Here is a 22,640-nt window from a genome sequence, read left to right as displayed (position 1 = left end):
AGTCTTGATTCTTGCCGATAGGGAGGGTCTGGATGGGGAACCTGAGGTTTCCTGCTGCCTCTGGAAAGCCTCCAAGTGTCGGGGGAAGAGCACGTGGAGCCCCCATTACTCCTGCGCCCTCTTTTGTCTTCCTCCCGCCAACTAACTGCCGGGGCCCACCTGCCCTCCTGCCATTGTTAATCTGGTGGTTCCCAGTGCATCTGCTGGGGCTCCTGGTGAGCTCTCCGAGGCTGCCTGCCTGCCTGGCTCCCGGTGCCCAGGAGGGCAGCGCCGGCCCATCTTGCTGCTGCAGTCACCAGGGAGCTCTGCGACTTCTCTAAGTGGCCCGATACCCCTTGATGTTAGGTCAGCCAGCTGGGAGACCCAGAGGGCATGGCGAGGGCGGGACATGGAGGTCTTATGGGTTTCCTACAGGAAACCTGAGTCAGAGACAGGGGCTACCAGCTCCTTCACAGGACACTCCTCCTGGCCAACACAAAAAGGGGTCTCCAGGGCTTCCCTGGTGGCGCAGTGGTTGAGAGTCTGCCTGCCGATGCAGGGGACACGGGTTCGTGCCCCGGTCCGGGAAGATCCCACATGCCGTGGAGCGGCTGGGCCCATGAGCCATGGCCGCTGAGCCTGCGCGTCCGGAGCCTGTGCTCCGCAACGGGAGAGGCCACAACAGTGAGAGGCTACGTACCGCAAAAAAAAAAGGGGGGGGGGGTTCTCCAGAGCTCCACTGTGCGTGAAAAGTTGCCATATGGAATGTGGTGTTGGGATCCAGATTTATGCTTATGCTATTTATTTATTTAGGCGAATTACAGCAGCTGCTGTGTCTTAACTCAAGCCATCTGCCTGGTACACTGCTCAGCAGGAGCGTGGAAATCTCCACAACTCATCTGAGACCCCAAGGCCAGGGGGAGAATTGTCAAGAGCCAGGAAGAAACCCTCCTCCCGCCCCTGGTCTCCTGGACTCAGACTCCAGGCCCGGCCTCCTGGGGTGCGAGCACGTACGCCCACGACCACGAGGCTGCAGCAGCCAGCCCAGGGCCGATGCCCAGAGATGACCACGAAGCACTCAAGCAGCAGCTGGTCCCCGGAGCCACAGGGGACCCGTCCGTCCCCAGGCAGCTCCCCAGAGGTTTAGCTGAGGGGCGCCAGAGCCACCCATGGGTGTGAACCAACCCCCTACCCTGGGAAGCTCTCCCTTCTGTTAGCTGCAGATCTCCATCCCACAAGCCCCAGGCGGTCGGGAAGGCCCCTCCAGCATCCTTGCTGAGCTAGTGAGCCACAGTCCTCAGCTGTTACCGAGGAGACCTTCCCAATGGCTGGAGCACATCCTCATGCTCTGCCGTGGTCCCTCGCCTCTTCAGGGCGTGCGTGTGGCTGTTTCTGCCTCTCTGTTCCTGGGATGTCTGTGGCGCACACACGTGTGCACGCACACACACACACTCCCCGCTCAGACCTGTGGCACACTGTGCTGTCTCCTTTCTCTGGGCCCCTGTGGTCCTCACCTCTCTCCAGCTGGCCTCAGTGGCTTCGCTCACAGGATGGGAGCTGGGGCTTCCAAGGCCCCTCAGCCCTTAGTGTAGAGTTTATAGCTCTTGAAGAAGAAGAGAAGGGCAAAGCCCCCCTTCCCGTGGGCCTGCCTATTTCCTGAGAGGAGAGAAGCTGCCCACCCTTCCCCTGACGCAGACCCACTCAGGATGAAGGGATGGAAGCAGGGCCCATCGGCCGGTCTTACTCCTTCCCCGCCCCCCGCCCCATCCTCCTGAGCCCCGCCCCGTATCCACCAAGTCTCCCCAAGCTCCCTCGTCACCACTCTGACTCAGGGCCACCTTCCTGCTCCGAAGGTGCCCACGTGCTCACAGTCCAGGCCTCATGGCTTAGAATTCCTGTTCTTCAAACCAACCAACCCACACTCAATAAATGAATCTTTTAGAAGGTACAACTTGTAAAGGTCGCAACATCACGAAGGAAGCCGGCCGCTAACGCACGTTCCCGTTTCGGAAGCCGAGGTGCGCCCGCCCTGGGTCCCACCAGCCTGGACTCTGGCTCTTCCTGGGGCCTCTGTCCTCCGGCCACTCCGGCCCTGGTCCGGGTCAGGTTGGGTGCCACCCGAATCACGCATGCTCCGTGCACGGGAGTTTGTGGTCGCTTCTCCATCACTCCCACCACGCCCTGCCTGACTCCCCGATTCAAGACGACAGCACGGGACGCTCCAAAGGGCTCTACTTAAGTCACATCAAGTCACAGTGCAGAGCGAGGACAGGCCGGGGACACCCAAAGACAGAGAGGAGCTTAAACTGAGAGCCAGGCCCCAAGCTGGAGAAGGAAGAGCAGCAGCTCGCTGCTAACCGGCCATGAACACGAATAAGCCAGGACTGCCTCACTGAAGAGGGTTTCAACAGACGCGCCAGAGAGCCAGGCTATCACGACGTTATCGGTATTTACAAATGCAGACGCAAGGTATTCACCAGGGCTCCTGCGCACAGAAAATTAACTTCAGGCGGCTCTACTGCAAACTCAGCATTCACGGCAGCCTCCTAGGAAGAAAACCCACATATCTACAAGGGGATGGGGTGGGAGGGGCGTTTAGTAACCCCACGGCCGCTCCGTAACAAGGCCTTCTGCTCCCTGGGCTCAGCTTGGAAGCCGGCAGAGGGTGGGGCGGGGCAGGGAGGTGGCAAGGCACTGGCGTTTCTGGTCTCAGCCTGGTGGCCTCGGGCCTGCCCCACTGCCCAAGCTCTCTGCAAGACAGGGCTTTTCTGCTCTGCCTGCAGCACCAGCTGCATCTTCTCTCATCATTACCCGGGCTGTCCCCATGTCACAGGTGAGGACATTGATGGGGACAGGGGAAACTGGTTCCTTGGCTCCCTGTCCTGTTCCTCCACGGGACCTAGCCCTTGGGCCTGCAGACGGGCGGGCTATAGTGGGCCCCATGCTCTCTGAGAGAGAGCGAGCCCCAGGAGCCCCGCCTCCGGCCTGGCCAGGAAGGCCGGTGCTGCTGAGGGTCCCATCCGGGTCCCCTCCTCCAGAGCTGGGGCAGGGGCTGCACGTAGACAGTTCTGTGTAGACGCTCTGTAGTCTGCCCCCAGTGCATCCAGACTTCTGATCAAACAGAGGGAGACACTCAGGGTTCTCAGAAAGCCACTTTGCTACGGGAGCTGTCTGCAAAAGGGGCGAGTGGCCAGCTCCTCCCGGACCTAGAATTTGGGATACGTGCTCTGGAGATGGAAGTTTTTGGCACCATCAGAGGCTTTCCATAGACGTCAGACCAGTGCTCCCTCTCACAAGGCTTCACTGGCTGCAGAGCAGGCTGCCAACCGACTCTGCTGGCCTGGCCTTTATTCTGATGGTGAAATCGAGGCCACCTCTGATCCAGGTCTTCACGTAAAAAGAACGAGAAGAAATAGCATCGCCCACATCCCCACTCAGGAGAGCATCCCTGTAGGCGCGATGCTAGAGACCACACTCTTTCTCTAAAAAGGGTTTTATACCACACTTGAAGGTAATGAGACTTATAGGCAGGATAAGGCCAGCTCAGACCACTGGGCATGGATGAGCACCATGGCCAGCCATGCTCTAAAAGGGTGTGAAGCCAGAACAGGGACCGGCAAGCCTCGAGCCCTAAGTCCACTCTGTGTCTTATTATTATTATTATTATTATTATTATTATTATTATTTTGGGGCGGGGGTGCGTACGGCATGCAGGATCTTAGTTCCCTGACCAGGGATCGAACCCGTGCCCCCTGCAGTGGAAGCGTGGAGTCCTAACCGTTGGACTTCCAGGGAAGTCCCCACTCTGTTCCTTAAGCATCCTCTTCAAGACTGGGGCACATATACACAATGGAATATTACTCAGCCATAAAAAGAAACGAAACTGAGTTATTTGTACTGAGGTGGATGGACCTAGAGTCTGTCATACAGAGTGAAGTAAGTCAGAAAGAGAAAGACAAATACCGTATGCTAACGCATATATATGGAATCTAAGAAGAAAAAATGTCATGAAGAACCTAGGGGTAAAACAGGAATAAAGACACAGACCTACTTGAGAATGGACTTGAGGATATGGGGAGGGGGAATGGTAAGCTGTGACAAAGCGAGAGAGAGGCATGGACATATATACAGTACCAAACGTAAGGTAGATAGATAGTGGGAAGCAGCCGCATAGCACAGGGAGATCAGCTCGGTGCTTTGTGACCGCCTGGAGGGCTGGGATAGGGAGGGTGGGAGGGAGGGAGACCAAGAGGGAAGGGATATGGGAACAGATGTATATGTATAACTGATTCACTTTGTTATAAAGCAGAGACTAACACGCCAATGTAAAGCAATTATACTCCAATAAAGATGTAAAAAAAAAAAAGACTGGGGCAGACCCACAGCTGTGTGGAATATCTAGGGTTGGGAGAGCAAATCCTTCAGGGGAAAACACCGCATTAGAGTTCTTAAGGTTGGGAGGGGGTGTCAGGTAATCAACCAGGTTGTGGCCCAGGGAGGGTGTGATAAATATCGGGGCACCGATTCAGCGCTGACGGGGGCATGAGTCAGAGGCCAGAAGAAACTCCACATGGAAATCTGGAAAGTGCAAACACTAAACTCAAAATGCCACTGCAAAGGGAAATGAATGGTGTGACTGCAAGTAATGCAAGCAGCAGGAGAAAAGAAATCCCAGCAATAGAGAAGGTCCCTCCTGGCTCAGTCTGGCCTGTGATCCCAGTGCTGCCCCTGCACCCCTGCTCAGGGACCCGGCAAAGCCAGGCTTGCTCACACCCTCAAAGGGGCTGGAATAAAGTGCAAAAGGAGATGGGGCTGCAGGAGGGGAAGGTGGCAGGGAAATTTGCTGCGGGCAGTTCTGTGCTAGCTCCCTGCCCATATTTTTCATTCCTTCCAGACTCCCTGACTCTGGGGACCTGGCTACAGCCAGGGGACCTCAGGGGTGGGTCTGTCCGTGCTTGTGGTTCTGTGCCCATCTCGGCTCCCATGGTTCTTGGGTACCAATTAGCAGACAGAACACTTCCCGCCATCTCCAAGCCCCGACTTCACGTTATTTATGCAAACAAAACACCCCTATTCGAATTCTAAATATATCAGCAGGCCAGGTGACCTCATCTACTTAACAATAAAAGCGCTGGGCCAACTTTCTCTGGGTGGAGGGGGGCGGTGGGACCATGCTATAACCTTTTCCACATCTTATTCCAACAGCCCACGAGCCTAGAAAGGAAAACCTCATCCCTCCCAACCCAGCTCTGACCCAGAGGCGAGCTGCAGGCTGAGCTGCCTCTCCCGTGCTCCAGCACTTACTTCAGCAAGTCCTTGTCCTTGTTGAGATGCTGGAAGAAGGAAGGCTCACAGATGAGCTGTTTCTCCTGACACACCTGCTTGCAGGACTGCCCAGGCTCAGCAAGCTTTACCTGCAGGGCACTCAGGGGCGGCCACATCACTTGCCCATGGCAGAAGTCCTAGAATGACAATGAAACCATCAGCCAAGGGACCAGGGATGCAAGTGGGGGGTCCCCAGTCTGCCAACTAGTCCTAACAAGGGGGGCGGGCACCTGGTCATGGGAGAGCAGTGAGGGGCAGGAGGCAAGACCAGACAGACTTGGGTTGGAACCCAGCTCAGCTAGAACACGGTCTTGGCCTTGGTCTGCACCTCTACCTACCAGCTTTCTGTGCACAGCACTGTGCCTGCCAGTAACGGGCTATTCATTCATATCGCCACCTACAATGATGCAATCGAGCTAAAGCCTCCATGCTTGAAAGCCCATCTCCAGATCCACCTTCACCAGCTGTTCTATTCCCTCCGCCCTAATTCCAAAGACATTTTCAGTGTCTACCTAATTTGGCGGTTACCTAATATAACACTGTTTTGTGAGCACTGGTTTCAACTTTGGGAAGCAAAGGAGCACAGCAAGGAGTCTGCAGGCATCTGGGATAGAGCCTATTGCGGGGTCGTGGTCTTGATAGAGACTCAGTGCTTGTTGGTTGAAAACAATTGTAACACACAAATTCAACGGCTGGAGAAACATAGTCTGAGGATGTGTGATAGGAGGTCAAGCAAGCTGGTATCCCTTGCAGGGAGGGGCGCCCCGAGGCATGGAAGGTGGTGGCAGGCTCAGGATGGGACTGGGTGGTCATTCCTAGGATCTAGAGGGTGCGCAGGAAATTAACACATCCAAGGAAGTCACGGGCGGGGAGGGCCAGGAAGTAACCTGTGCAGCATGATGAACGGGCAGCCTAGTTATGAAGCTGAGTGTTGAGAAAGATGAAGTGGGACCAGGGTAAGGGCAGGTGAGGAGTGGGAACTCTCTCTGTCCTGGGACCCCAGCTTTCATCTCAGCTGTGCTTGGAGTGACCCTGAACAGGTACTGAGGTTGGAAACTCATGCACCACTGGCAACCAGAGCTTACTTACTCTGCTTGCACGATGTTGATGGAACCCTAGTAAAATTCTTCTGAATCCCCGGGCCGCCCAACCTGCAGAAGATGATGTCAGGGCAGGAACCCTGAAGAGCCATGTTTGTGTAACTTTTTGGGGGGCGGGCTAGCCCTCAGGGGTACCCAGTGGTTAGGGCTAGGGTCCTGGGCTCTGAATTCCACTTGTAGGAATTCACCCCAGATGTATGGGACACACTGGGCAAAGAAACCTACACAGGACACAGGAATCCCAGCAGTATTGTTAGAAGAGAAGCAGAAGACCTGAAACAACCTAAAGGCTGTATTTAAACAGGTAAGTGTTTAGATACAAAGAATACCAAAAAATGCAACAGGTTCCAATGTGCTGACATGGAAACATCCCCAGGACATACTGAGAAAGAAAAGAAACAGGTTGAAGGCTGGTGTATAGTGTGTTTCCATTTGTGTTGATATGTATAAACAGTCACGCCTGTGTTCCTGCAAGAATATCTCTGGTACCACTGAGGAGGGGAAATGGGTAACAGGGTCAGGAATGGTCAGAGAATTTACTTTTAAATGTATGTCCTTCTGGAATATTCTCTTTTTCCTCCTGCCTACTTTCTCTCCTCTGCATGGATGAGGAGCTGATTAATCATATCAGGCTTTCAGAACCGGTGCTGGCAGGGGAAGGTTCCATGTCCCCCATCAGTCACGTGGAGAACTGCAGGAGGGCCGGGCCCTGCTGGGTCCCTGAGCAGTGAGGTGGGTGCAGCCCCAGAATGCAGACCAGAGCTGCATCTGGGGGGGCCCTTCTGGGCTGCTTGCATTTTTTCTTTTAAACCTCAGCTTCCTCCTCAGAAAAATGAAGACAATGATACTGATGATTTCCTATGGCTTCTGCCTCTCTCCACCTCCTTCCTGAAGGAGGTGACGCCGTTACACGTTAAGGAAGGTAAACGGCAGGTAGGCTTCTACCCCAGTCTCCTCAAATCGGTGCTTGAGACCCCATCAGTAAGGAGAACCTGCCGCCGTTCCCCACCTCACTCGATCCTGCAACGCAGGGATGCACGTGCTTGAGCCTGAGTGGTTAGGCTCAAAGGTTAACAAACAAATCCTTCACTGCACGTAGTCAGGAAACCTAGAGCCTGGATTCGTATCAGCTGAAAACAAAAGATTCCAGAAGGGTCTCAAAATTCAGAGATGACAGAACCGCACTAGACTATTTAAAGATAACAGGATCCAGTTTAATCTTTTCAAAGTGACAGAGTAAGCAGTCTTTCCTATCTCACAGCCCTGGGTATGACCAAGGTAGGCCACTCCCTGGGCAGGAAGACGTCTTCTGACTCCTGAGATTCACGACAATCTTGAGCATAATCCATGGACTTGCTAAGGCACGGGCAGCAAGATAACTTTGGTCTAGACACCGTTACTAAGGGTGACAGCCTGACTGCAGACCCGTGGCACCCTGAGTGGGAACCCTGAGTCTTCACGGGCGGCCATTGCTCTCTAACCTGGCAGCATATGGAGACTTACTGGCTGGCCTTTGGTAATCTGTCTATCAAATTGGTAGGAAAACACACAATGATCAACGTAGTTATTGCTGATCAAAGCTGAGCAGGTGCACGGATGTTTGGAAAAGGTTAAGTGTTTTTTTCTTGTTTGTTTTCTTTGTTCATTTTTCTGGCTGGCTACTGCAAGCAACTTTGCCTATAATCCTTCAGGAGAAATCTGAAAACCTCTACAGCCTTTAAGTATTATAACAAAGAGAGTCAAGATCCAATGGACACCAAAGCCTACTGTGTGACTGTATGGGGGAAATCTAGATCACTGGACACCCATGATGGCTGAAGGCTCAAACTCTGGCTTTTATAGCCTGGTAAGAACACTGTAGAATGTCTCTCCTTACATGACATCTTACAGGCAGTTAGAACCGAGGGTAGCATCTCTACACCTGTTGAGTTTGGCAGACTCTTACGAAACTTTGCTTCTTATTTATTGTGAGCCTTGTGTGGTTATGTGAAGTAGTCCAAGGGGTAAAACCAGAACGAGGAGAAAGATTCTGCCATGTTAGAATAGGAGGTGATGCGGCCACGGAATGCACTTCAAGTCTGAGACCCAGATTTGAGGCTTGGCCTCACCAGGGGCGGGGCTTTGTGTATGCTGCTTGGTCCGGTCCTGCCTCCATTGCTTGTCTGTAGAAAGTGATGCTAACAGACTGTGGGTGATGGAGCTGAGCTGAAGGCTGGCAAACAGCAGGAGCTCCCCTAACGCTCATCACCCTCCTCTTGTCCCTCTGTAGAGGCATTGCCTGCGCCCCGTATCGGGGTTTGGAGGCACTGCAGCACTGGCATCTGTAGAAGCAGGGGCAGCCCTGGATAGATGGAGCGCTGCACCTCATCCTGAGCAAGGCAGGATGGCTCTGCAAGGTCTGCAGGAGGGCAAGTGCCTCAAAGCTATGCTGCAGGGCAGATCTGCCCCACATGCTCATTTCAATAAACTATTGCAGGCGACCTCTCTGAGGTTCCCTTCATCAGGTGAGCTTAGCTCAATTACACATGAACTCTTAGGCCCCAGTCACCCTTGCTCGTGGCTCACCAGGGGCTGGTCTGGCATCCTCTCAGTACTCTGTTTTAGGGGCCAGTAGGATCAGAAGTAGTGAAAATATGTTGGTGAGAATGTATACTGGTGCAGCCACTATGAAAAACAGTATTCAGGTTACTCAAAAAACTAGAGTTGCCATATGATCCAGCAATCCCATTCCTGGGCATATACCTGGAGAAAACTCTAATTCAAAAATATATATGCACCCCAATGTTCACAGCAGCACTATTTACAATAGCCAAGACATGGAAGCAACCTAAGTGTCCATCAACAGATGAATGGATAAAGAAATTGTGGTTGGCAGATAGATAGGTAGATATGGATACAGATATAGGAATACTACTCAGCCACGAAAAAGAATGAAATAATGCCATTTGCAACAATATGGATGGACCTAGAGGTTATCATACGAAGTGAAGTAAGTCAGACAAAGACAAATACCATACGATGTCCTTTATATGTGGAATCTAAAATATGACAGAAATGAACTTATCTATGAAACAGAAACAGACTCACAGAAATAGAGTAGACTGGTGGTCGCCAAGGGGGAGGTGGGCGGAAGAAGGATGGATTGGGAGCTTGGGATTAGCAGATGCAGACTATTACGTGTATGTATAACTGAATCACTTTGCTGTACACCAGAAACTAACAGAACAATGTAAATCAACGAAGCTTCAATAAAATAAATTTTTTAAAAAAAGAAAAGAAATGGTGAAAAGAGCAGCAGGCCCTTCTTAAGGTTTGGCGAACCATCTGGAGAGCCTGAAGGTGATAAAATTGAACAGATGGAGGCCTGAAGGTGTCCTTAGTCGGTATGACAGCAGCTAAGGCAGGAGGGAGTGGGGATCTGAGTTATGATTCTGGCCCCCAGCTGGGAGACTTCAGAGATGCCCCTCAAGCTCTCTCTGCCCACTTTCACATCTAAAATGGAGAAAATATCACTTGTCCTTATATAACTCCTGTCAGATAAAAAAAAAAAAGAGGTGACTCTTAAGAAGGCACCTACAGGGCCTCCCTGGTGGCGCAGTGGTTGAGAGTCCGCCTGCCGATGCAGGGGATACGGGTTCGTGCCCCGGTCTGGGAGGATCCCATATGCCGCGGAGCGGCTGGGCCCGTGAGCCATGGCCGCTGAGCCTGTGCGTCCGGAGCCTGTGCTCCGCAACGGGAGAGGCCACAACAGTGAGAGGCCCGCGTACAGCAAAAAAAAAAAAAAAAAAAAAAAGAAGGCACCTACAGATGTTAAAGATAATATTCCAAGGAAGACCATTATTTGCTACCAGGGTCCAGAGGGAAAAATTGAGTTGCCTGGATTATATATGACAATCGCCCACAAGGGCAATCCCTTTGCCCAGCTGCTTGAAGGGCACAACTAACACAGCAGCCCGTCATAAGCCTCTTCTCACCCCCAGGTGCCAGCCCCACTGGGTGCTCGCAGAAAGCTGGAGGTCCTCTGTTTCATTCAACCTCAGCACCGGCTATCAGGGCAATGCCGACATGCCTTGTCTCCTTGTTTGCTCACTCATTCATTCATTTGTTCATTCAATAAAATACTTGCTAAGATGCAGAAAAGCATAAGGGTTTGGAGCTCGAACTGCTAGGGTTTGAATCCCAGCCTCTCCATCTAGCAGCTGAGTGCTCTTGGCTAGCTCCATAATTTTTCTTTGCCTCAGTTTCCTCAGCTGTAAAATGAAGAATACATCAACTGCCACCTCATAGAGCTGTCGAGGGGATTAAATTAATTATAATGTGTAAAGTGCTCAGAAAAGTGCCTGATAAATATAACACCATGGGTTGGCTCTTCTAGGTCTTGGGGGTGACTTGGTGGGGGGAAAAAAGAAAAAAAAAAAAAGGAACCAAAAACAAAACACCTGCCTTTATAGAGCTTATTTTCAGTGAGGGAGACAGAGAAACAACATAAATCAATTATATGTAATATATTAAAGGTGATAATTGCTCTAAATAAGAATGAAGGGAGGAAAAGGAATCGGGACTGTTGGGGAAGCAGGTTTTCAGATCAGTCATCATTGAGAAGGTGACATTCAAGAAAAGACCCGAGGAAGTAAAGGCGTGAGCCATGCAAGTATGTGGGAAGGACATAATAGGCAGAGGCAAACCAAGATCAGAGGCTCTGACAACGAAGCTTCTAGCAGGCTCCAGGAGGAGCATGCAGCTTGAGCAGTGTGTGCATGCTGGGGCCGGAGATGGGAGGAGATGGGGTCTGGGAGGTCCCGGGGGTCAGAGTACCCAGAGCTTGGGGGGCCCATGCAAAGCCTTGGCTTTTCCTTGGAGTGAGATAGAAGCTACTGGAGAGTTCTGGGCAGAGGAGTGACTGAGCTGAGAATGGAAGGCAGGAAAAGAAGCAGAAGCATAGAGTCGGGAAGCCACGCAACAGTGCGGGAGAGAGAGAACGGCCTCAGGCCAGACCCACATCTTTGTCCAACAAACCTCCATGAAATGCTCATGTCATAGGGTGGCTCTGAAGGTTTTTTCATGCATCCATTCAAAACTTGACACATGATCATTAAAGCCTATGCTGGGTGCTGGAAATAAGAACGTGGATGAGACAGAGTGTCCGGGTTCAAAGACTCCATCTAGTAAGAGAGGCTGGCATTTAAAAACTTACAGAACAGTACAAAACAGATGTCCAAACAGGATGTAAAGGCCACTGAGAGGAGAGAGAGAATTATTAACTCTGGGGAAGGGAAGGAGGGTAGGGGTAGCAATCAGAGAAGGCTTCCAGGAAATAGGGACTTCTGGGCTGGGTTTTGTAGGTTAAATAGGAATTAGTGGCTTATCATAAACATGGTGCTTTGCAGATAACTGGTGCTCAATAAAGAGCTGTTGAACTGCACTGAAGGGTTCTGGCATCGTGGGGCTTTGATAGTAGAAGTAGAAAAGAATAATATTCTAACCTAGAAGCTTTATACAACCAGAAGAGACATAAATAGTAATTTCCAACCTGGTTAACAAGCCCCCTTAGAACACAGAACATCTGCATCCCTCTCTAATAATTATTTCAACCAATCACCAAATTTCCCTAAATTTGCTTGACTATGAAATTCTCCTAGAGTAACTATAATAAGAAAGGTTTATTAATCAATAAATTTATGAGAAAAAGTAATGTTCGGAACCAGTGAACGCAATGTACTGTGAAAAAGAAGTAAGGATGCTGCCTTTGTAACAAAGGCTAAGTAGCAGCATGGAGAAAACGTTATTTATCAAATACCAAAAGAGCTGGAGAAGACTGGGTAGGGGGACGAGGGAGGCTGCTCCCTAGGAGAGAAGCACCAGTGGACAGGCTGGCTTGTCCCTCCCTCTTGGTGGTATGTGGTGTGATCTTTTCCACAAACCCCCCACCCCCAGAGTGGAGGTCTGCCCAAACCTTTGAGTTACTACATCCATGACATATCAGGTGCAAGTAGATTTCTGCGGAAACGCACATTGTCTCGAACCAAGAAGACAGGTTCTGGGGGCAGGATCTAAAGGAAGTAAGGTCAGGAATTTGCAAAAAAAAAAAAGAAAAGGGGGTGGTGGTGTAGGTTCAAGGCCATGAAATTGGGGTTTGGGCCAAGTTCAGCCAGCTATCTTATAGCTGGGAAATCCAGGGCCAAGCACAGAAAAAGTGTCCAATACATTGTGATTGACTGGATTAAACACATTTCAGTTGCCTGCTGGCACCCGCCATTCTCAGCCTGTGCTGTCCTCAAAAGGAGTGAACTCTGTCCACGGGTGGCCCCTGGAGCTGATTCCCAGCAGTGGGTGCGGATTTACATTTCCACAAGGGCAACAGAGAAGGTGGCTGTGAAGCTGAGCTGTGGTGACTAATCTCTATGATGATCTCTACACTGCAAATCAACGAACCAACCAGCTCACTCTGGAAAGAGTTAGACATAAACCTCCCACATTTCAAATTATTCTACGACTAGGAGTCTATCAGGAGAAACAAAAACAAATGTCCACACGCATGTGAATGTTCAAGATAACACTCCACTTTTCACGACAGCTAAAAGGAGGAAATGACCCAACTGGAGAATGGATAAACAAACTGTGGTCTATCCATACAGTGGAATACTATTCAGCAGTGAAAAAAGAATGAAGTATCAACACATGCTACAATGTGCGTGAACCTCACAAACATTAAGCTGAGAAATCTCCAGGAAAGGAAAATCTACAAAGACAGAACACAGATCAGTGTTTTCCTGGGGCTGGGGGAACAAGCCAAGACTGACTGCATATAGGCACAAAAGAGCTTTTTAGGGTGACGGAAATGTTATAAAACTAGATTGTGGTGGTAATTGCCCAAGTCTATCAATTTACTAAAAAAAAACACAAAACACTGAACTGTACCCTTACATGGAGTGAATTTTAGGGTCTGTAAATTACACCTCAATGAAGCTGTTTAAAAAACTACACCTCGATTGGTTTCTGGCCTCCTGCAGCAGCAAGTAGTTAAGGCTTTCAGAGGACCTACTCTGTGCCAAGCACTGTTCTTTGTCTTAAACATGTATTCATCTACTGATTCCTCCACCAGCCCTATGGGGTAGGTAGTATTATCCCCATTGCACAGAAGAGGAAACAGCACAGAGAGATTAGAAACTTGACGGAGGTCACCGACACAGTGGGGGCAGAGCCAGGATGTGAACCTGGCTGTCAAACTGCAGGGCCCAGCAATGAAATCATTACCCACCCAGTCCCTCTGGGTTCAGGAATGGCTGGGCAAACAGCAACCACTGATTTTTCAAAAGAGGAAACATTCCTAAGTGACTGCCAACTTTCTCCCTGTTTCTATGCCTTTTCCTCTTCCCCTGCAAGCTGGCACCTCCACCATTCCCCCTACCCTGCCAACCAGCTTCACTGCCAGGCTCGAACATGCCCCATGGAGTTCGGGATGGGCCCCGATGACCCGGATTTCCCAGGAGCTGAAGCCTGATGCCACTGAGGCTCTTGGAGCTCACTCTTTTCTCCCCTCCGTATCTCCAGAGTGCTTTTCACATAAATGACACAGCTCCTTGCAAAATAATATGAGCACAGTCATCTTGTAGAGTACGTGCAGGGTCTTTACAGAAAGTAGAAAATAAGGCTGAAGAGCACATGCATGGTTTTCAGAAATCAATCTCAACATTGCCAAGAACTTGTTCTACTCTCTAGCCTGAGGCAAATACCTAAGTCTTTCCCAAGAAATGCACAAGGAGAACCTTAACAGGCCTGGACACACTCAGGTTAGGGAAGAAGAGTGCTCTTGATTTTAGATTACAAGGATTTTTCTTCTTGGCACACACTCCCGCTGCTGGAGAGAGTGCCTCTTTTGGAGAGCTGATATAAAACAGCATGCAAGGCTTCCCTGGTGGCGCAGTGGTTAAGAATCCACCTGCCAGTGCAGGGGACACGGGTTCAAGCCCTGGTCCGGGAAGATACCACATGCCATGGAGCAACTAAGCCCGTGCGCCACAACTACTGAGCCTGCACTCTAGAGCCCACGAGCCACAACTACTGAGCCCACGTGACACAACTACTGAAGCCTGCGTGCCTAGAGCCTGTGCTCCGCGACAAGAGAAGCCACTGCAATGAAAAGCCCACACACCACAACAAAGAGTAGCCCCTGCTCGCCGCAACTACAGAAAGCCCGTGCACGGCAACGAAGACCCAGTGCAGCCATAAAAAAAAAAAAGAGTGTGCAATCCAAATCAACATTTTTAGTACAGTAAAGGGAGAGAGGGCATTAAGGGAAGAAGCAAGTGGCTTTCCTAAAGCCAGGATTTGTTCCCATTGGTGCTGCCTAGGCTGGTAGGGTAGGTCAACCTGCTGTCAACCACTTTGTACAGAGTATATGTTGAAACCTGGGGCTTTCTCGATTGCTGTCAATTGGCTTCCTCTGGCTCCTATTGCCTGGGGTGAGTGTGATGGACAACCTTGAAAGGGTTCTGGGATAAAAGCTTCCTTATTCCCCTAGCAGATCGCATGGAGGACTCTGAAGGCAGAGATCAGCCTAATTAGGGCTGCGGTGCTCCTACAGTTCAAGAGATGGGAAGCATATGCTCCCACCACCCCTTCGGAGCTTGAGGCTTTCCTGTTCATACCAGGAACACCGCTCTCTCCCCTCATTGCCCTTTGAAGATATTCTTTTGGCTGCAAAAATAACGAACACCCCAAGCTCTAAAACACTAGAGCCTGGGGCTAATCGTTAGAGGCAGAAGACCCAACCTGTGAACCAGTGGGGTCTTGGCTTCCTAATTTCCCTCTGGTTTGGGGGAACATTATGGCTCTGACAAAACCCTCCCCAGAGGCCTGGGATGAACTCAAAATAGGCCCCTTTACTGCTTATTTAGCAGCACTGAGAGAATGCTGAGTAAGAAATGCCCCAAACACAAGATTCCTAGAATGACTTTTCTAAAACACCAATCTGAGAGCATCACTGCCCTATTCCTGGGTTAAAACCTTTCTTTAGCCTCTTGTCCCAGAAACAAATTCTGAATTCTTCAGCTGAGCCTCAGCATCTTTTCATGATGTGTCTCCTCCTCCAACCTCTTCTCTCACATCATCTCTCTCTTCAGTCACAGCCAAACTTCCAATAATTCACCACCATTTCTCTTTTTCACCCCCAGGTCTTTGCATCATGACCTCTCTGTACCACGACTCCCGCAGCGTGCTTCCAGACAGACTCTCCCTCCCCTCCCCCATCCCCACCCCTGTATCTGAGTTACGTGATCCCAAAGCACCTGGGTAGTCACTATGACAGATGTAACCAATGGCAGCGGTATCGCCTGTGAACTTGACCTTGAAGCTACCTGAGGATAGGGCCTCATCCTTTGACACCTCTTCTTGCCCAACTCCCAGCACTGTCTGCAGCTCCCTCCAGCTGACAAACATTTTCAGAGCGGATGAATGAATAAACAACAGCAGGCAAAAAAGAAATCCCTGGGGGCTTCCCTGGTGGCGCAGGGGTTGAGAGTCCGCCTACCGATGCAGGGGACACGGGTTCGTGCCCTGGTCCGGGAAGATCCCACATGCCGCGGAGAGGCTGGGCCCGTGAGCCATGGCCGCTGAGCCTGCGTGTCCGGAGCCTGTGCTCCGCAACGGAAGAGGCCACAACAGTGAGAGGCCCGCGTACCGCAAATAAATAAATAAATAAAAAAGAAATCCCTGGATTTCTGTGAACCGCAGAGCTCTGCAGGAAAAAAATCTCTACCAAGGAGGTAGTGTGAAAGGGCAGTTTTACGAGCATGTTTTCCAGAACACAATTTTACTAGCATGCTCTCCAAATCATAAGGGCCAAGATGAGCCTCCTGGTTCCTGGCACATAGGGAAAAAAAGCACACACACACACTCACTCCCCTTCTCATTCATTTATTCGTATCTTTGGCTTTTGTGCACCTACTCTGTGCCAGGCAGAGGGCTAGGCACTTGGATGTCAAGGGGAACAAGCTAGGTGTGGCCCTGAATCACAGAGCATTTGACAAGGTCTATTTGGGGAATGGGATCTCCCTGTTTGAAAGGAAACCTAGTAATACATTCACAGAGAACAGGCCACGTGAGAACTTCTAAGGACTGGCTGGGATTCAAGAATCTTAGGGAAGAAAGTCTTCAAATAAATGTGATAAAGAGTCTTTTCAAGTATCATATGATATCGCTTATATGTGGAATCTAAAAAAATGATACAAATGAACTTATTTAAAAACAGAGACAGACTCACAGACATAGAAAACAAACTTACAGTTACTAAAGGGGAATGGTTGGGGAAGGGATAAATTAGGAGTTTGGGATTAACATACACACACTATTATATATAAAATAGATAATCAACACAGACCTACTGTATAGCACAGGGATCTCTACTCAATATTCTATAATAACCTACATGGGAAAAGAATCTGAAAAAGAATGGATATATGTACATGTAAAACGAAATCATTCTGCTGTACACCTGATTGATTTAGGCTGTACACAACATTCTAAATCAACTATACTGTAATATAAAATTTAAAAAGTCTTTTTACACCTGGTGGTGAGTAATCATTTTCCCTGAGAGGAAGTGGAGACAGGAAAGGCGGAAGTAGGTTCCATAAGCAGCTGCAGGAATCCTAGTAGGATCCTGGCCTCCTCGGAGGGTAGTTAAAGCTGTGATGTGTTAAATCTCACTGTCAGAGGCCACGGCCACCCTGTCTGTACCTTCAGGAAGGGCCAGCAGCTCCTTGAGATCACAGAAGATGGAAGTATAGCTCTGGGATAAGTGCCGTCACCCGGGGCCACAGCAAGGCTGCTGGTGCAGGCGTGGGCTCAGACCAAACCAGCGTCAAACCCTGATTCCATGACGAAGCCCCGCGACTAAGATTCTCTGTTCCCGTTACCCAGAGGACAGGGTGATGACTGCCACCTCCCAGGGTTACTGTCAGGGTAAATGAGATGATGCCTTGGGACGTGCTGGCATAAAGTCTGTACGTAAAGGGCTGCTCAAGTTAGGATGATGATACTGTCATTCTTTTTTTTTTTTCTCCCCGTGGTACGCGGGCCTCTCACTGTTGTGGCCTCTCCCGTTGCGGAGCACAGGCTCCGGACGCGCAGGCTCAGCGGCCATGGCCCACGGGCCTAGCTGCTCCATGGCATGTGGGATCCTCCCGGACCGGGGCACGAACCCGTGTCCCCTGCATCGGCAGGCGGACTCTCACCACTGCGCCACCAGGGAAGCCCTGTCATTCTTAAGTTGGGTGTCATGTGAAGAGTGACTGAGATAGTGATTCAAATGCTCAGCTCTTGTGGTAAAGTCTAATACTGTAGAATATGTTATATAATAATACACAAGAATAGAATATAATAATGTATAATATAGTAACATCACTAGTGTGTCTTTACTGAGCAGTATGTGTTAGCCCTGTTCTAAGCACTTCACATGTACTAGGCTCATTTAACCCTCACATCAGCCCCATGAGGTTCTATTATTATCCTCAGTTTGCAGGGGAGGAAACTAACACATCCAAGTCATACAACCAGAAAGTTTTGGCGGAGGGGCTGGAACCCAGGCAGCAGGCTGCACTGCACTCCCTTCTTGACACTAACAAAAATTCAGAACACCAGACCTGGCACCCTGAAGCCTCTGCCTCTGGCTCGGCCCGTCCAGCGGCTGCACTCAGGGTTGTCTGCTGCTCACCACGGTCTGTGGCCTCAAATCTTTCCTTTGAAACCTGCCTTGGCCTACAGTCTGCACCTACTTCCACTTTCAACACGCCATTTCTACTTTCAGCCTTCAGAGTCCTCACCCTCTACTGTGTCAAGATCTCACGACTGACTGCCCCAAGACGCTCTGCTTTGTCTTTTAAGAGGAGCCCCTTATTTCTGGCATCTAGTCAAGGAGTTCATATTCCCCTACCCACGGGGGTGCTCAGTCTGCCTATTTCTGGCTCTGTGTTGCTTTTGAAACCTACAGAATGAAAATGTTTTAAAATGACAGCAGTGACACTTTTGGCCTTTACTTCTACGAGCACAAGACATAGTTTCCCAACTCTGCTTGGGGTGGTGGGACCCTTGGAACCCTCATCTGCTTTGGAAGTGAACTTCTGCTTTTATCTGTTTTATATACTCGGATTTCACATGAAGTTTCATTTGAAAACGGGTCCTATTTTTAAAAACGTTTGAAAACCACTGAAGAGTCCGAACATATTTGGAACTACCAAACAGATATTGAGCCATCTCTCTGTTCCCTCCCCACCCAAGTCTTTGTAAGGCCCCTAGAACCCAGGCAGGGCACAGGTCTGCTGGTGAAGGACGTTTTCATATTAACCATCCAGTCTCTCCCTTAAGTTTCCATTTGACCTTCCACCATCATAAAGAACATTTTCACCCTAAGGACAGACTGACTCCTTGGAGTGACCTTGACAGTTCATAATTTAGAATTTCAAGAAGCCATTCTCTAGCTTGTAGAGGCCTCCCAATCAGGAAAATAAGCACAGAAACATGGTAAACTCTTAACTGTTCCTGAGAGTCCTCTGGGGTAGCAGGAGGTAGGACACAGCAAGGACAGATGGACTTCTGAAGAGCCTTACCTGTTTTTCGATGAAAGCGTTGATTCTCTGTAGCATCCCCTCACATGTGAATTCATATGGCATGTATGGCTCAATCTGCAGAAACAGAACATGGTATCATGAAAGAGGAAGACACAGGACATGCAACACTTACCCAGTCCTCCATTGATTCACTCACACTCAGGTGCCAACACCTGCAGGGATCCTTGTGAGGGGCTAAGACTATGAACTTGGAAGTCAGCAGACCTGGCTTCACAACCTCATTCTGCTCCTTATCAGCTGTGGGACCCTGAGCAAATTATCTACCATATCTGAGCCTCAGATCCTTCATGTGTAAAATGGTGATAAGAAAAACCCATTTCTTGGAACGTGTGGTAAAGATTAGGGGGGGTGGGGGAAAGGGCTTAGTTCAGTGTCTAACACACAGTAGGCACTCAACAAAAGGTGGAGAGTGTCACTTGTTAGAAGGTAAGCTCCATGGGGCAGGGTCCATGGCTGCTGGGTCATCTGCATCTCGGTGCTGAGTGGGGCAGCACACGTTGGAACCAGCAAACATCTGGTGAATGAATGCATGCTCCCTGCCCTGAGAAAGGCACATGATGAGTGGTTTCAGGACCCGTGACAGTGACAAAAGCTTTGTTTTGCATTAGTAGGTGAGCACGTTCCCAAAGAACTCATGGTGCAAAAACAGAGTGATGAAGTGTCCGAAAGTTCAGCTAGAGGGTCCCAGGAAGCTAGAAGGTCAAAGCCAACTTCTGCTCATGCTGGGCTTTTAAGGTCAGGTATGACTCCAGCAAGCCAAGACTGAGGAGGGCAAAGATGCAGAAGACGTTCCAGGGGGGAGCATTAGTGGGAGATTAGACATGAAAGAAGGACAGCAGGAGGACAGAACTAGGATCATGGAAACTGGTGAGACAGGCTAGGAAGAGGCTCACTGGATTTCCACAAAAGACTTGTGGTTTCTACTCTAAGGAGCCTAGCCTTTACTTGAGGGTAGCAAGCAACGTAGAAGGTGCTTCACTGGGGTAGGGGAAGCAATCTGATCAATACTGTGACACCTGATGGAAGGGGAAGAAATGCACGTTGGAGCTCTGCAATGCCTGTGCCGACACTATGAGGCCTGCGTCTTCAGGAGCAGCTGGCTGGCATTATTAATCTGAAATGGAAATTTCACTTGGGAGAATATGGCCAGCAATCCAGTTTGTTACAGCTTCAGAAAGCCCAGTAGCACTTATCAGCACATTCACCACCTCCCTCTTAAGTCTACACTCGCCTATCTCAAATCTACAGGGTGGAGACCTGGACAAAACATCTGTGAGTTGAGACCTGCTGAAAATGGGACAATTGACAGAGAAGACACCCTTCTGGGGGCAGCCAAGTAGTCCTCAAGGCAGCTTCTCCCGTTTTCTGTGTGTGTTGATTCACACATTACATTTGAAATCTTCTTCAACCATGATTAGTAATTTCATAACATGTCTTTGAATGCACAATTAGATGACACATCACACAGGCTGTACCTCAGCCATCCCTGCCCACATCCATCCAGAGAGAGCGAAAAGAGGCTGAGCCATAAGTACTGTAATATCAGGGTAGGACTATTCTGCATGAGATGAGGTCCTTTTGTTCCTAGATAGTTTATCTCAGAAGAGCTCAAAATGCTTTAACTGACTTCTGTCTTCCAAGCTTGCGTCTTCTCATCTCAAGCTTTTGCACTTGCTGTACCTTCTCTAACCCAAACACAGTCCTTTCCACCAAATGCAGACTTTTTCTTTTAAAGAATATTTATTTAATCACCTTGTGAGTGATTCCAGAAGTTTTCTCTAACTGTCTAGAGATATGTCTCTTCCCATGTTTGTGGGAAAAGATATGAAGGAATAAGAACAACAAAAAATGTACAATAGAGGACTTCCATATTGGGCTCATTTATAAGGGGATAAGGAGGATTTCTAGAGTGGGGTAAATAAACATCAGTGGGCCATCTGTCAGGCGACCGACAGATTCAGTTATATGGTGGGAAGCATACTGAATACTCAAGGGTCATTCCAACAACATATTCTAAAGGGTATCCATTAGAAATGAAAGTGCATTAATTCAAAGGGCTTATGCAATAAACACAGAAAAATGGCTCTTCCTGTGTTCTACCAACCAAACCCAGTTTAACCAAAGGGGATGTGACTCATTAACTGCTTTGTGGCCAGTTCACTGTTTTAAAAGATAAGGAGCTAATTTTCCTATAAAGGAAAAGCAAAAAAAAAAAAAAAAAGAAAGAAAGAAATTGTACTCTTAAGCCACCTCTGCCAGTGAGTTCCACTAGCCACCCTCCTGTGTACAGAAGCAGGGCCCTCTGTGTGGGAAAGCTCCCCAGAGCCCCGGCTTTAGGAATACTGAGCACTGGCTAGCTTCTGATGTCGGATCTGCTGCACAGATTTTGTGTGTTTGTGTGTGTGTGTGTGTGTGAGAGAGAGAGAAAGAGAGAGAGAGAGAGAGAGAGAGAGAGAGAGAGAGAGAGAGAGAGAGAGAGAGAGACAGTTTTCTGTAGAACAGTCCTTCAGAAACAAGTCAAGGTCTTTTGGGGGATGAATGAAAGGGAATGTTGAAACCACACCAGTCACTGAGAATCCCAAGTGGGGTCAGTTACGGAGAAGGAGGGGGGGATGTGCTTGGTCATCCTGCTGGTGGACAAAGGACTGTTACTCATATGGCCATAGGAAGGATGCCTGCAGGCTGCACCATGCAGTCCCTGCTGGCCTTGGAAACGTTCCCTACCCCCCATCTTTTCCTCCATTTTCTCCTCTTCACCTCCCTTCCAGTGGGATTTCCTGTCTCTAGTATTACTCAGCGTTCTAAGTCAGAGTACGACTTCTACAGGGAACTGCTCTCTGATATAAGTTAACCTCTGCATGGTCCCACCTGACAGGTGGCTTGGCATCATTCAATGACAGATGGTCTTAGAAGGTACCAGAAGTCCAGGGGTTGAGTCTTATCTCCTCTATCTACTAAGCACAGAATTTTAAGTCAGACATTTCCTGGAATTTCTCTTGATGATTTCAAGAGAAAATGTAAAATAGGTCATGTCATTCCCCTGCTCAAAACTACCCATCATACTCAGAATAAAATACAGAATCCCTCTTGTGGCCTATTTAGAGGCCCTACACACTCTGGCTCCTGCAGAGCCTTTTACGGTCTCCATTATTTCTGATGGGAAGTTGGTGGTCTTTCATACTGTTATTCCCCTGAATGTAATAAAATTTTCTCTGGCTGCTTTCAAGATTATTTTCCTCATCTTTCATTTCTGGCAGTTCAGCTATGATGTATCTAAGTGTGTTTTTCTCCATATTTATCCTGCTTGGCCTTCACTGAGCTCCCAGGATCTGTAGGTTGATGTTATTCATTAATTTTAGAAAATTCTTAGCCATTATCTTTTCACAAATATTTCTTCTGGCCATTCTCTCCTCTGAGATTCTAATTACATATAAATTAGGCTGCTTGAATATTGTTCCAGAGATCTCATATGCTCTTTTTTATCTTGTTCTTTTTTCTTTAATTTCAATAATTTCTATTGATAAGTCTTTAAAGTTCACTGATTATTTTCCTCTGCTGTGTACAGTGTGCTGATAAGCCCACTGAAAGTGTTAATTTCTGATACTGTACT

At 49.1% G+C, this 22,640-nt stretch overlaps 1 protein-coding gene across 5 annotated transcripts in view; it reads right to left on the bottom strand.

Moving 5' to 3' along the window:
• The window catches only part of MGAT5 (alpha-1,6-mannosylglycoprotein 6-beta-N-acetylglucosaminyltransferase), a 374,340-nt gene that overhangs the window by 7,405 nt on the left and 344,295 nt on the right, over window positions 1-22,640 (bottom strand). For all 5 annotated transcript variants that reach the window (XM_082631527.1, XM_082631526.1, XM_082631528.1 and 2 more), the window contains 2 exons: window positions 19,010-19,084; window positions 5,284-5,441 (listed from right to left, as the gene is read on the bottom strand). In XM_082631527.1, coding sequence (XP_082487653.1) covers window positions 5,284-5,441; window positions 19,010-19,084 — 233 coding nt within the window. The remainder of the gene's footprint in view (window positions 1-5,283; window positions 5,442-19,009; window positions 19,085-22,640) is intronic.

Source organism: Mesoplodon mirus, assembly GCF_964341445.2.
Source record: "Mesoplodon mirus genome assembly, chromosome: 8".
NCBI classification, from domain to species: Eukaryota; Metazoa; Chordata; class Mammalia; order Artiodactyla; family Ziphiidae; genus Mesoplodon; species Mesoplodon mirus.
This window is presented reverse-complemented; position numbering and strand designations above follow the sequence as displayed.